The 13170-nt window shown below is 55.2% G+C and overlaps 1 protein-coding gene across 3 annotated transcripts in view; it reads left to right on the top strand.

Moving 5' to 3' along the window:
- STARD8 (StAR related lipid transfer domain containing 8) overlaps window positions 1-13170 on the top strand; it is a 45696-nt gene that overhangs the window by 24563 nt on the left and 7963 nt on the right. For 2 of the 3 annotated variants that reach the window (XM_077309202.1, XM_077309201.1), the window contains 7 exons: window positions 243-314; window positions 1173-1254; window positions 5158-5221; window positions 6491-7743; window positions 10767-10940; window positions 11207-11366; window positions 11755-11953. In XM_077309202.1, the coding sequence (XP_077165317.1) occupies window positions 5165-5221; window positions 6491-7743; window positions 10767-10940; window positions 11207-11366; window positions 11755-11953 (1843 nt within the window). In that variant the 5' untranslated portion in view covers window positions 243-314; window positions 1173-1254; window positions 5158-5164. Of the gene's footprint in view, window positions 127-242; window positions 315-1172; window positions 1255-5157; window positions 5222-6490; window positions 7744-10766; window positions 10941-11206; window positions 11367-11754; window positions 11954-13170 lie in introns of all 3 variants that reach the window. The other variant, XM_077309203.1, reaches the window with a different exon arrangement.

The raw sequence follows: 13170 nt of genomic DNA on the forward strand, positions 1-13170 counted from the left end.
GCCTGGGGACTCTGGGCCCTTTGACTCTGGTCCGGGCACGGAAGACCTCGCCCCAACCTAAGAGTGCTGCTTTGGATCCTGGCTGGTCCAGCTGCAACGCCTCTTCATCCTTTGCCTGTGTCTGCGGTAAGGGGGGGGGGTCCGAATGGCAGCAGCATCTAAGAGCAAGTGAAGTTCTTTCCCCCTCTGCTGAAAGAGCCCGAGCTGCTCTCCTCAGAGGTCCTTTGTTTGCTTTGTTTCAGAAGCCGAGGCTAAGCATGCGTGCGCCTGGCTGCGTGCTGCTGGCTTTCCTCAGTACGCACAACTTTATGAAGGTAAGTAGGAGTGCTTGTGTGGGGGGGGGAGGGGGGGTCTGAGCTGATGGGGAAGCCCATGAAAGCGTTCTACCCCGTCCTTCTAGATCAGCCTTTCTCAACCTTTTTACCGCTGAGAAACTCCTGCAGCATTCCTCAGGCTTTGAGGGACCCCGGAAGAGATGCCAGCAGGACCCACCTCCCTGCCACACCCTGGAAGTCACATGTCACCAGAAGTGACATCACATAGACACTCCCACCAGATGTGACACCACACTCTGTTCTCCCCCTGACACCAGAAATGGATCAGTGGCCTACTCTGCTGGGCTGGCAACAGGACTGGAGCAGGCATTCGCCACTCCATCACCTCTGCCCCCCTCCCCTCAAACACAAATTGAAATGGGAGTACCTACCTCTCTGGACTGCAGTTGCTATCACCTGCAACAAGCCCCTCCCCTTTCCACCCCATTCAGGCCCATCGTTGGCCACTTTAGGGGTGGGTCAACATGACCCTCTATGAGCATATCGCCCAATTAGGAAAGCCTTTCCGAGCCTTCAAGAACCCCCTGAAAAAGCCCTGTTGAGGAAGCCTGGTCTAGAATGATCCAGCTTGGCCCCCCAGGACTGGTGCCCTTCCCACCTCTGGAGAAGAAGCAGGAGGAGAGCTGGTTTTTGTACTCTGCTTCTCACTCCCCAAAGGAGTCCCAGGGTGGCTTCCTCTCCCCCACAGCAGATCCCCTGTGAGGGAGGTGAGGCTGAGAGAGCTCTGGTAGGACTGTGACTGGCCAAGGCCGCCCTGTGGGCTTTGTGAGGTGAGGCAGATCCCAGATATGAGGCACTTTGAGCTGTAGATGCTCCCCCTCCTCTTTTTGTCCCCAGAGTCCCCGTTCCCTCTGGACGTCTCCACTGTGAAGAAGGACCATCCCTCTCTGGACCAGGAATCCCTCAAAGTCCTCTGCAGGTTAAAAGGACAACCCCTGAAGGATGGAGGGGGGGGAGGGTGGCCAGCAGCTCAGCGGGGGCCAGGGCTGTGCATGGGGGGGGGGCACCACTGGCCTGTGCAGGTGTGCAGGCCTCAGAACCAGAAGCCTACTTTGCCCTGAGTCATAAGAATTAGCCTAAGCCTCCCCTGCATTTGGTGGATGTGCTTCGCCGTTGCTGCTTCCCGTGGCAGCGCCAGAATGAATGCCCTTGAGGTGGGCCCAGATGGCACTCGGGTCCACCCGTGGCATTCCAGGGCTTCCAGGCTGGATTTGTGACCACCGTGCTTCTGTCTTTGCTAGTCTAGTCCTGCTGGTTTGGGATTCTGTCCTCTTTGGCCGTCGGTCTTGAACTAGTGATCACCTGCCAGACAAAGGGATAATCAATAAGTTGGGCTTAAGCGTGGCTACGAAAAAGGGGCGAGCTGACATCCTCAAGGTGCCCTTGTGTTCACAGAACCTGCAGGGTCAGCCCCTCCTGCTGGGCTTTCCGCACTTAGGAGCCAACTGCATGGCGTCCTGTGGCTACGCTGGGGGGTGCTGGGGCTGCAGAGGGAGGCAGAAAGATCCCTCGTGTGAGCAGCAGTCCCTCTGCCCTTTCTTGGTCCCCCCCCCAAAAAAAGAGAAAAGGTCTTTGACCTCTGCTTGCCAGATGCTCTGCGTAGCCTTCGGGGTCAGTGGGGAGAGCCTGTCCCCCATTGTCAGGGGCTGCCCCTCTGGCTTTCCTAGACCACCCACACAGTTAGGACTGGAGAAGGCTCTGCAGGCCTCTAGCCGGTGGAGGCAGCAGGGAGGCCTTTGAAATGGCTTGGCAGCCACCCATCCCTTTCATTCACTCACCATTGTCTGCTGACCTTTGGGGTGACCTTAACCAGACACAGGCCTTTTGCAGCTCTGAGGTGTGTATTTTGGACAGGTGAGTCTGCTTCCGTGCCAGCTCCTCTGTGATGGGTGCACCTTGGCATGCATCCTCAGCAGAGGGGGCTGCTTAAGGGAGAATTCTGGGGACCAGATTTCCACCATTCTTCCTGTTATTTCTGCTCTTTTGCATTTTCTTCCTTGAAGGGCTTTATTTTTTCTTAATTTCCGGACATTTTAGTGGTGCCCCCTTTGCACTCAGAGTTTGTTTCCACAGTCATGAGCATTTGATGCACTCTGATGCAGAGCAGAGTCCTGCAATGTGCGTAAGAGCCCGCCCCATGTGCTGGCCTCGGGTGTAGACCAAAAGGTGCCCCTGGACTACAGCACTGTTCTGTGTGTGTGGGGGAGAGAAACGTCTGTAATTTATACTAGTAGTGGAAGAAGGGCAGGGTATTACACCCTGCTTTGACTAGCCAAAGGAGTCTCCAAGCGGCTCACAATCACCTTCTCTTCCTCTCCCCACAACAGACTCCCTGTGAGGTAGAGGGGGCTGAGAGAGCCCTGATAGGCAGGACTTTGACTGGCCCAAGGTCACTTCGCTGGTTGCATGTGGAGGAGGAGCGGGGATTCAAACCCAGCTTGCCAGATAAGAAGCTGCCGCTCTTAACCATGTCCTTAACGTTCCTTTGGAATTCTGCTGTCCATCTCTTGTTTAGGGAGTTTGGTGAATTGTAACAAGGATTAGGATCCGTAGGTTGGGGTAAGATACGTGCTTCATGTACAGAACCTCTGAAGTTCTGTTTCCGCCTTCTTTTGGGCTCCGAGGAACAGCCAGGAGCTTTTGCCATCCAGAAGAGGCCACCCTGCCCTACACAGATGGGTGGTCTGAGTGACCCTAAGCCAGATCCGACCTTCATCCCCCGGGGCTTCTCTGCCGCAGCTGCTGGAAGTGTCTGCAGATGGAGTGGATGTCCCGGGATCCAGCAGCCAATTCTGGGGCTTTAACATCTCAGTTTGCCTCTGGTTGTCCTTTGATAATTGGCTTTCCTCTGGGAAATTGTTATTAAATTGCCCAGAATGGCCACAAAAGGGGAAAGCAAATGAGGCTTAAGCGGCTGTCAGCTAAATGTCAAAAGTGGTTGTGCTGACTCCTCTGAGCCACTTAATCACACCCCAAAGGTCTTGGGCCTCCGGGCTGGAGCAACAACCAAGGGCACTCTGCCAGTTCTCCCCTCCCTCCCTCCCTCCCCACCACTCCTTTCTGCCCCTGTTCTGAGGACAATGGGAGCCCCTCCCCACCACTCCCCCACATCAACAAGGCGGTTTCTCCTGAAAGAAGCAGCCGAAACTTCGGATTAGACTCGGTTGAGTTGGGTGGATTGGTTCTGTATGGTGCGGTGAAGAAATGCATGCTGGGAGCAACATAGGGGGGCAGGGTGGTCTTCATGCCTGCCCTAGGGGGCACCCCAGAAGGCTTGGCTGCCGGCCACCTCTCCTTGGACATAGCTGAAGGTCCCCTGCTCAGGATGATGGGGCAGCTCTTTGTGGCTGCCCTTGTGCATGGGGGGGAGGGGGGGGGTTCTGCTCACAGCCCCTGTCCCAGAAAGAAGAACGCCTGGGAGGAAATCTGGAAAGGTTACTCAAAATGCAACGTAAGGTTCAGCCTTTACAGGATTTGGGGATATGTGGTTTTGCTTTTGGAAAAGTGCCAAGAGACAGCCGACTGGTCCTGAAGGGGTTGAGGACTGGGGTGACTCTGCCAGGGGGGGCACCTGGACTCCCAAACGCCACCAGAATGCCAATGACCTCAACTGCATACGTTGCTTTGAAGCACGCATTGTGCCTTGTTAAAGCACTAGAATAAGTGTAGGTTTCATAGGAATGGGAGTCTTGCATGCCTTTCAGTTCCCCGTAGGTGCCTATCTTTTCTGGGGAAATTTCTTCTCCCAGGGCTTCAGGATTTCTGGAAGTTTTGCACCCCTCTCAGCATGATGCACAGAGGTGGCAGACACGGGGTGCCCTTAAGGGTGGCAGAGAGGTCTGCCCCAGAGGCCACAAGGGCTCCTTGCAGCAGCCAGGAGTGGGGTGACTGGCTCTTCCTGTTCAGCGAGGCTCCTTCTGTACCCCGTGAGAGCCCAGCTCTGGGGGGAAGGTTCTGAGAAGCCCCCCTCCCCCTCCCCATTTGGAAAGAAGCTCTTTGTCCCTCTCCAATCCTGCAGTGCAAAAATTATGGGGGAGGGGGGTTGGGGAGAATGACTTTGGCTTAGCACTGAGAGGGACCCTCCTGGCAGAAGACAAGCCTCAGAGGGGCAGAGCTGCCCTGAGTGAGCCAGGCTGCTGCGGAAGGGGCAGTGCTCAAGGAAAACTTGGAGGGCGTCCAGGTGGGCCAAACCGGGCAGTTGGGGAGGGCCAGGGGCAGGGGCAGGGGCAGCTGAGTGGGGGCGGGGTGATCGTGGGTGAGGCTGGGCAGGGGCAGCCATCTGTGACTTCCGGCTCTTACTAACCTACCGTCTGTTGGGCTTCACTGGTAAGCGCAGACCAAAGTGTGGTGTGGGGTGGGGTGTGGTATGGTGTGTGTGTGTGTGTGTGACACACACACGGAGAAAAGGATAGGGGGGAGAGATTGTCTGCAGCTGCAGCATGCTGGGCTGTCATTCTTTTTGCTGCATGCCAACATTTCCAGGAATGCCTTTTCGGAGGGGGGTGGGGGTGGCTGTTGCTTTTCTGGATGCGGTACTGGAAAAGCAGTGCCTGGCACCAGATGAAAGCCTTAGGTCTGCTGGCCTGTGGGAAGGGTCGGACGCTTCCCCCTGCAGAAGCCGGAGGTGCACATGAGCTGGCTTCTGCTCCCTTGGACAAAGTCTCTCCCGGCGCCCAGGCCAGCGTGTGGTGGAGGGGGTGTCCCCTTGATCTCCAGCTGCTTGCTGACAAGTGACAGTGATCCAAAACAAGGGCAGCTTCGTTTTAAATAGCCTGACTGAATGAAGGCCAAGCAAGACAAGAGTCTGCCTTCTTTGTCGCAGGACGCTCATGACCCTGAACGCGTGCGCCTCGACGAAGCTGGAAGTCCACTTTCAGCGGAAACAGGTACGTTCTCCTCTTCCGAGGACTAGGGCCGATCCCGAGGTACTAAGCCAGGCTTCTGGGGAGGGGGGGGTGTTTGCCCCCAGCCCAGGCAGGCCGCAGCTACTCGAGCAGCCCACCCCCGATTAATCTGGCATCTCCCCTAATGCCTTGCTTGTCCCCCTCTGCCCTTTTGGTGGCATTTTCCTCCCCAGCTGATCCCAAAGCCCCATCAGGAGGGTGCAGGGAAGACTCCGGCTGCGGCTGCTCCTTAGGTTTGCTCGGGGCCGGACAAGGCCCTCCTCAGCTGTCTCCCGTGGGGACTCCCTGGAGCCCAATTCCTGGGCACATGTTTTGGATCAGGGAGAAGAAGCCGTCACCCCTTGTGCCAGTTTCCTGGCCTCAAGCATCTCTGGGATGCTGACCTTTGCCCTCTAAGGAGAACTTCCTTCCAGGGATGTGAAGCACAGCTGGGAGATCGTGACTTGGCCGGGGTTGGTCAGGTCAGGGAAATGGCGCAAGAGGGTCCTTGTCCTTAGGGCAGTGCCAGGCCTGGGTAATGAGGGCTGGACCCTCACTAGCTACAAGGAGTCGCAAGACCCTGCCCAAGGGAGAAACCTCTTGTTTTCTGTTAGAATTAGCTGTTTCAAGGATGGTCTTCTTTGTTTTAGGAATCAAATAGCAGACGTGGCAGCAAGAAGGTGCTCTCAAGACACGCTCTGCCTTTGGGGCAGATTAAAACGGCTTGTGTCCAGCAGCAGATCTTTAATTTCGCCTCCCAGGACTGAAATCTAGAATGGTGCCTGTTCCTCGTCCTTGGCTCCTCCGTCTTGGGGGGAGGGGCTGTGGCCCAGGGCAGACCGTAGACGTGCCTCCGTAGAGTGAGGATGGAATGGGGTGCATTGATCCAGGTGGGCCACCCCGTTGGTCTGAAGCAGCAGAACAAAGTTCAATTCCAGGGGCCCATTGAAGACCAACAAAGGTTGATTCTAGATATGAGTTTTCATGGGCAAGCACACTTCTTCAGATACTAATTCATGCTTGCATGAGAAAGCTCAACCCTTGGGTATAACTTTGTCTTCAAGGTGCCCCTGGACTTGAACTTTGTTCTGAATGGGATAAAATTCATTGAAATGAGCTAGGTAGGAATTGGGGGGGGGTAGTGAAAAGTGGAGTCTAAAACCCCTCATCGCTCTCCTCTTTCATTGCGCGGTGAGAGGTTTGCGGGCGCACCTGTCCCGTTGGCTGTTCTTTGCTGGCTGCTGAGTTCCCCTGAATCTTGTCCGTTCCTAGAATGAAGACTCTGAGGAAGAAGATTTCTGTGCCATCCAGAACCGGTGGGCCTTCCAGGAGGACAACCAACGGTGGTCTTGTACCGACTCCGACGACTTCCTCTCCTCAAGCCTCAGGAAAGAGTCCAGCCGGGAGAGTATCCTCTCAGACCTCAGCACTGACCTGGAGGCCACGTCTTTCCAGAGCGATGCCAGCACAGGCCAAACAGGGGCCGCCCAAGTCCCGCCACCGGCAGGTTCCCCCGGCCAGACCTCTCCCGCCTTACCCAGCTCCATCCAGAGCTTGAGGGGCCACTCAGCAGCACGCCCCGCCCCGCCCCTGAGCTGGAACGGAAAGGAAAAACCCAAGAAATGCCGGACGCGGAGCTTCCTCAGGAAGATTGAGTCTCTGCGAAGGAAAGACAAGGAGAAACTGGATTCTGTGGGAGCCGTAGAGGAGGATGGAACAAAGTCCTCAAAGGACCCTGCAGACCCTCCGCTGGGGAAGAGGGCCCTCCTGGGAAGGGGCATATCAGGGCGTCTTTCGGCCAATCGCCAGGCTCATCAGGCCTCGGCTGGAAACAAGCCCCGGTTTAGGCCCAAGCATGGCAGTGTCTACCTGGAGGACTGTGAAGGAGCCTTCCCCAGGAGCACCAGCTGGGCTGCGAGGTGCTTGGGCCACCAGGGTCAGCTGAGAAGGGATTGTTTTGTCCATCTCCCCGAGAACCACAAGCCAGGCACTTTCCCCAGATCTCTCTCTCTGAAAAGCTTCTGTTCCCTCAATAGCAGCCGCTTAGCTGCCTGGGGAGGTGTCGATGAAGTGGGTGGGGTTGGGGTGGGCAGGGGCAGCTGCCGGGAGGCTCAACGCAGACAGAGCCGGCTCTCCTTCAGCTCCACGGGCAGCTGCGCCAGCCTCTATGACAACGTGCCAGAACTGGGCAGCAACGACGACCTTTGGGACTGGGACACGGAGGTGATTTACGAGAGCCTCGATGACGTCCTGCAGCAGGTCTGGGGCTTGCAGCAGAAGGTGGAAGTGTGGTCCAGGGCCCTAAGGCTGGACTTGGAGGGCCCAGATTTAGAGGCAGGTGGAGAGGAGGCAGAATCAGGAGGAGGACCCGCGACCCCCACCCTGGAGGAGCAGTCCATGTCTGACATAGGCACCTCTGCCAGTGATTTCGACAGCACCGGCAACTCTCTGGACGAGGCCGAAGACACAGCCACGCGAGAAAGAAGAGACTCCGGGGTGGGAGCGTCACTCACCAGGCCTTGCAGGTAGGGGAGGGTGGGGGCTGGAGCTGCCCCTGTGCTCTCGGGACTCCACCTCAGCCTCTGAGTTCCTCTGTCACTCTGACGCATCCCATCAGGGACTAGCAGGCCTCAGCTGCACCCCACAGCCAGAACCTCTTTGTTGGCAGCATTTTTTCTGATGCACATGAGATGCCCTCTCAGCACAGAATTATATAATCGCGAAGAGTGGTGAGCCTAGGCATAGGCCATAGGAGGTGGTCTCCAAAAGTCTAAAATTTACATAGAATCATAGAGTTGGAAGGGGCCATAGAGGCCATCTAATCCAACCCCCTGCTCAACGCAGGATCAGCCCTAAGCATCCTAAAGCATCCAAGAAAAGTGTGTATCCAACCTTTGCTTGAAGACTGCCAGTGAGGGGGAGCTCACCACCTCCTTAGGCTGCCTATACCATTGCTGAACTACTCTGATTGTGAAAAATATGTTCCTGATATCTAGCCTATATTGTTGTAGTTTAAACCCATTACTGCGTGTCCTCTCCTCTGCAGCCAACAGAAACAGCATCCTGCCCTCCTCCAAGTGACAACCTTTCAAATACTTAAAGAGGGCTATAATGTCCCCTCTCAACCTCCTTTTCTCCAGGCTGAACATTCCCAAGTCCCTCAACCTTTCTTCATAGGGCTTGGTCCCTTGGCCCCAGATCATCTTCGTCACTCTCCTCTGTACCCTTTCAATTTTATCGACGTCCTTCTTGAAGTGAGGCCTCCAGAACTGCACACAGTACTCCAGGTGTGGTCTGACCAGTGCCGTATACAATGGGACTATGACATCTTGTGATTTTGATGTGATGCCCCTGTTGATACAGCCCAAAATGGCATTTGCCTTTTTACCGCTGCATCACACTGCCTGCTCATGTTTAGTTTACAATCCACAAGTACCCCAAGGTCTCGTTCACACACAGTGTTACCTAGAAGCGTATCCCTCATCCAGTAGGCATACTTTTCATTTTTCTGACCTAGATGCAGAATTTTACATTTATCTTTATTAAATTGCATCTTGTTCTCATTTGCCCATTTTTCCATTGTGTTCAGATCTCGTTGAACTCTGTCTCTATCTTCCGGAGTATTTGCCAGTCCTCCCAATTTGGTGTCATCTGCAAACTTGATGAGTAGTCCCTCCACCCCCTCATCTAGATCATTAATAAATATGTTAAAAAGTACTGGGCCGAGCACCGAGCCCTGAGGTACCCCGCTACTCACCTCTCTCCAGTCTGATGAAACACCATTGACAACAACTCTTTGAGTCCGGTTCTCTAACCAATTCCCTATCCACCTAACGATCTGAAAATCCAGATTGCAGTCCTTCAACTTATCCATCAGAACATCATGGGGAACCTTGTCAAAAGCTTTACTAAAATCCAAGTAAACAACATCAACCAAATTTCCCCGATCCAGCAAACCTGTTACTTGGTCAAAAAAGGAAACCAGGTTGGTCTGGCAGGACCTGTAGGAGACAAATCCATGCTGACTTCCTTGGATCACCAAATTGTCCTTCAGATGTTTGCAGATCGCTCCCTTTAATATCTGCTCCATTATCTTCCCCACAGCAGAGGTCAGACTCACTGGTCTGTAGTTTCCCGGGTCATCCTTCCTCCCTTTTTTGAAGATCAGAATAACGTTTGCTCACTTCCAGTCCTCCGGGACATCTCCAGTCCTTAGAGGTCCCAAAGATGATGGACAAGGGCTGTGCAAGTTCTCTGAAAAGTTCTTTGAGTACAGACCCCATTCGACCACTCAGCTACACTTCATCATGAGTTTAGATATTTTATATAGAGTGTCTTGTCACAGTTCTGGCCACTGAGGAAGACCCAGTACGGTCGAAACGTGTTTGGTCTTATGTGCTGCTCATTCTATATAGTTTTTATATAGTTTGTATTCTGTTTTTAATTGTGCACTACAATAAATAATTTACATTTTTACATTATTTTATTGTACAGCTCAGCTTTTGAGTTCCTACCTGTAAAGGTTGTGTTGTGTTTCTTTTTTGGTTTTAGGACTATCCTGGCCAGGCTTAATCCATCTCAGTTTTGCTAGGGTCGATTTTTGAATGGCCCATGTGTTGACCTTTGCCCTTGCCCTTTCGGTAGATTGGACCCTCCTTCCATATTCTTTTGGAATGCGTCTTGGAGGATCTTTCTGCGTCTTCTCTTGCTTCTCTAGCAACCATCTGTGTTGCATCCCTGGGGACCGAGAGGAAAGGATTCTGCCGGCGGCTGCCAGAGGTCCCCAGGGAGCTCCCCTGTCTGAAAGGCATGAAGGGGAAGGATGCGCCCCGGTGCAGAGCATCAAAAGCCCCTCCCCTCCCCTCCCTGCCCTGACTGACCGCAGGGTCTGCCTTGGGACTCAGAGGGGAAGCTTCTGTGCTGCAGCCGGGGCCTTCTCTGCCCTCTAGTGAGCCGGGACTGAAACAGCAGGCCCAAAAAATCACGACTGTGTCGCCAGTCCCAACTTGGCGGTGGAGGACGTTATGCTGATGAATTGTATATTGTGTACACTGCCCTGGGCTGGCTTTTTTTTTTGGGAGGGGGGCAGCATAGAAATTCATTTGGTGATGATGATGATGATAATGATGATGATAATGATAATTCGCTTCCCCAAGCTCCTAGGGCAAAGAGAAGGGTAGGGTGGGAGCATAACTGAGCAGCCCTCCCCAAGGAGGCCTTACCTTTCAGAGGGGTTTGCCCTGCAGACTTGCTATGGGGTGTGAATCTGAGCCCTCTCCTTTGCTGAGGGTCTCCAGGGAGGGTGGGCCCTTGTCTGTGGCAGCCCTCAGCATGAGACCCTCTCCCAGGGAAGCCCCTCTGGTTTCCGACAGGATGGCTTAACTGCCTTTTAAAGTCATTGCTGTTTCTCGGTAGCATTTTCATGAATAAAGCCTCCTTCTTTGGGGATTTCTTTGTACTTAAAACCAAAAAGTGTTGTGCAGATTTTAAGAGCCTGGCTTGTCCAAAAAGCAGGGTGCAGGCAAATTAATCTCTGACCCCCTCCTAGGAGACTTCACTGGCACAGCTTCCAAAACTCCCACCGCCCCAGCCTGACCTCGGCCTCCTTGGAGCTCAACCGACAGTCGGCCGCACAGCTGCACCTGCTCCGGAAGTGCTCCCTCCTCTTCCTCACCGCCGTCTTGGGAAAGTACACAGCTCCTCACAAGCAGACCTGGGCATGGTGAGTGGACAGGAAGACCTCCAGAAGCAGGAAAATGTCCCCTCCCTTAATAGAAATGGGTTGGAGCAAACTGTGAGTGGGTTGGGTGGTGTGGGAGGGCAGGGGTTTACTCTTTCCCTCCCCTTCCTCTTCACTACCTTCAGGCCATTGCCAAGGGAGGGGGGGGCTGATTCATCCATTTCCTCTCAGTCTTCATCCCTCTGGTGCTCAGCTGTCCTGTGTCTCTGGCAGCACAGGTTGAAAATCCCCATCCCTTTCCTTTGCAGGACAGTTCCTAAGTTCATGAAGAGGAGCAAGGCCCCCAGCTACAAGGACAAGGTGGTCTTTGGGGTCCCCCCCACCGTGAATGTGCAAAGGACGGGGCAGCCCCTCCCCCAGAGCATCCAGCAAGCCATGCGCTACCTCCGTCGACAGTGCCTCGACCGGGTGAGAACCAAAGAGGCTGGGGATGGAATCAATTTAGGGAAACATTTTATTAGAGCTCAAGTATTTTAAAGGCATAAAAGAATGTCTGTTGGCACAATTTCCTGTGGGGAAAGGGCCATCATCAGTACGGCCGCGCTCTCTTTGTCTGCCCCTTCACCCTGCAAGGGGTGCCCTTGGCAACTGCTGTTCCTCCCCAGCTGCCCCACGTGGACCCCGTGGACAGAGAAGTAGACGGGTCTTTGAGTGTCCCTCAGCCTGGGAGTTGTGATGTTGCAGGGATGTGTCAACACATCTATCTGGTCCTTGAAGGGGGTGTGGGTGTGAAAGACAACAGATCCTGATTCTTTGTCCTGCTGTTCTCTCCTCCTCCTTTCTTGCTTCTGCTCAGGTCGGCCTTTTCCGCAAGTCAGGGGTGAAGTCGCGGATCCAGGCCCTGAGGCTCATGAACGAGGTCTCTCCGGAGAATGTGAATTACGACGGGCAGTCGGCTTATGACGTGGCGGACCTGCTGAAGCAGTACTTCCGGGACTTGCCCGAACCCATTTTCACCTTCAAACTCACAGATACTTTTCTGCAAATTTACCAGTGTGAGTGGAGGAGGAAAGGGCACGGGGGGGGGGGGGGAGACGGGGAGGGGGCTGCTGTAACACGATCCTCACAGGAGACCAAGCATTCAACACTTTAGGCTGAGATCTTTGGTAAGGGGGGTCACCTGGGGGGAGCAGATTTGAGCCAGGGCCACCCTGTGCTAGGAGGGGGAGGGGGTAGTTCTTTCCCATGGGGGGGGGGCTTACTGGCCAGAGTGGAGTGCTGAGCAAGACTCTCTCAGAAGTGTCCTTCTGTGTCTCTCACTATACCTTAGGCAACCCCAGTCACAGCTCTAAAACTGAGGCTGAGTCACTGCGTTTATTACAGAACAGGGTGTGGGGTGGAAAGAGGGAAGGGTATCTCTGCCCCCTCCTCAGTAAATTGAGGGGAAAGGTTCTCCCAGCCCACTCGAAGCCAGGAATTTCTTGGTCACTTCCATCATGTTTAAGCTTACTTGCATGATCCGCATTGGAAGCCACTGTCTGCATCCTGAGCAACAAACGGGCTGAGTCAAGCCTGTGGCCCCCAGTAGCTGCTGACATCTCAGAAGCTGGAGTAGGGCGGGAGGAAGGGTGTCGAGGGCAGGTCTGGAGCAGGGCGGGAGGAAGGGTGTCGAGGGCAGGTCTGGAGCAGGGCCGGGAGGAAGGGTGTCGAGGGCAGGTCTGGAGCAGGGCCGGGAGGAAGGGTGTCGAGGGCAGGTCTGGAGCAGGGCCGGGAGGAAGGGTGTCGAGGGCAGGTCTGGAGCAGGGCCGGGAGGAAGGGTGTCGAGGGCAGGTCTGGAGCAGGGCCGGGAGGAAGGGTGTCGAGGGCAGGTCTGGAGCAGGGCCGGGAGGAAGGGTGTCGAGGGCAGGTCGGGAGCAGGGCCGGGAGGAAGGGTGTCGAGGGCAGGTCTGGAGCAGGGCCGGGAGGAAGGGTGTCGAGGGCAGGTCTGGAGCAGGGCCGGGAGGAAGGGTGTCGAGGGCAGGTCTGGAGCAGGGCGGGAGGAAGGGTGTCGAGGGCAGGTCTGGAGCAGGGCCGGGAGGAAGGGTGTCGAGGGCAGGTCGGGAGCAGGGCCGGGAGGAAGGGTGTCGAGGGCAGGTCTGGAGCAGGGCGGGAGGAAGGGTGTCGAGGGCAGGTCTGGAGCAGGGCCGGGAGGAAGGGTGTCGAGGGCAGGTCTGGAGCAGGGCGGGAGGAAGGGTGTCGAGGGCAGGTCTGGAGCAGGGCGGGAGGAAGGGTG

The sequence above is a fragment of the Paroedura picta genome, chromosome 13, assembly GCF_049243985.1.
Source record: "Paroedura picta isolate Pp20150507F chromosome 13, Ppicta_v3.0, whole genome shotgun sequence".
NCBI classification, from domain to species: domain Eukaryota; kingdom Metazoa; phylum Chordata; class Lepidosauria; order Squamata; family Gekkonidae; genus Paroedura; species Paroedura picta.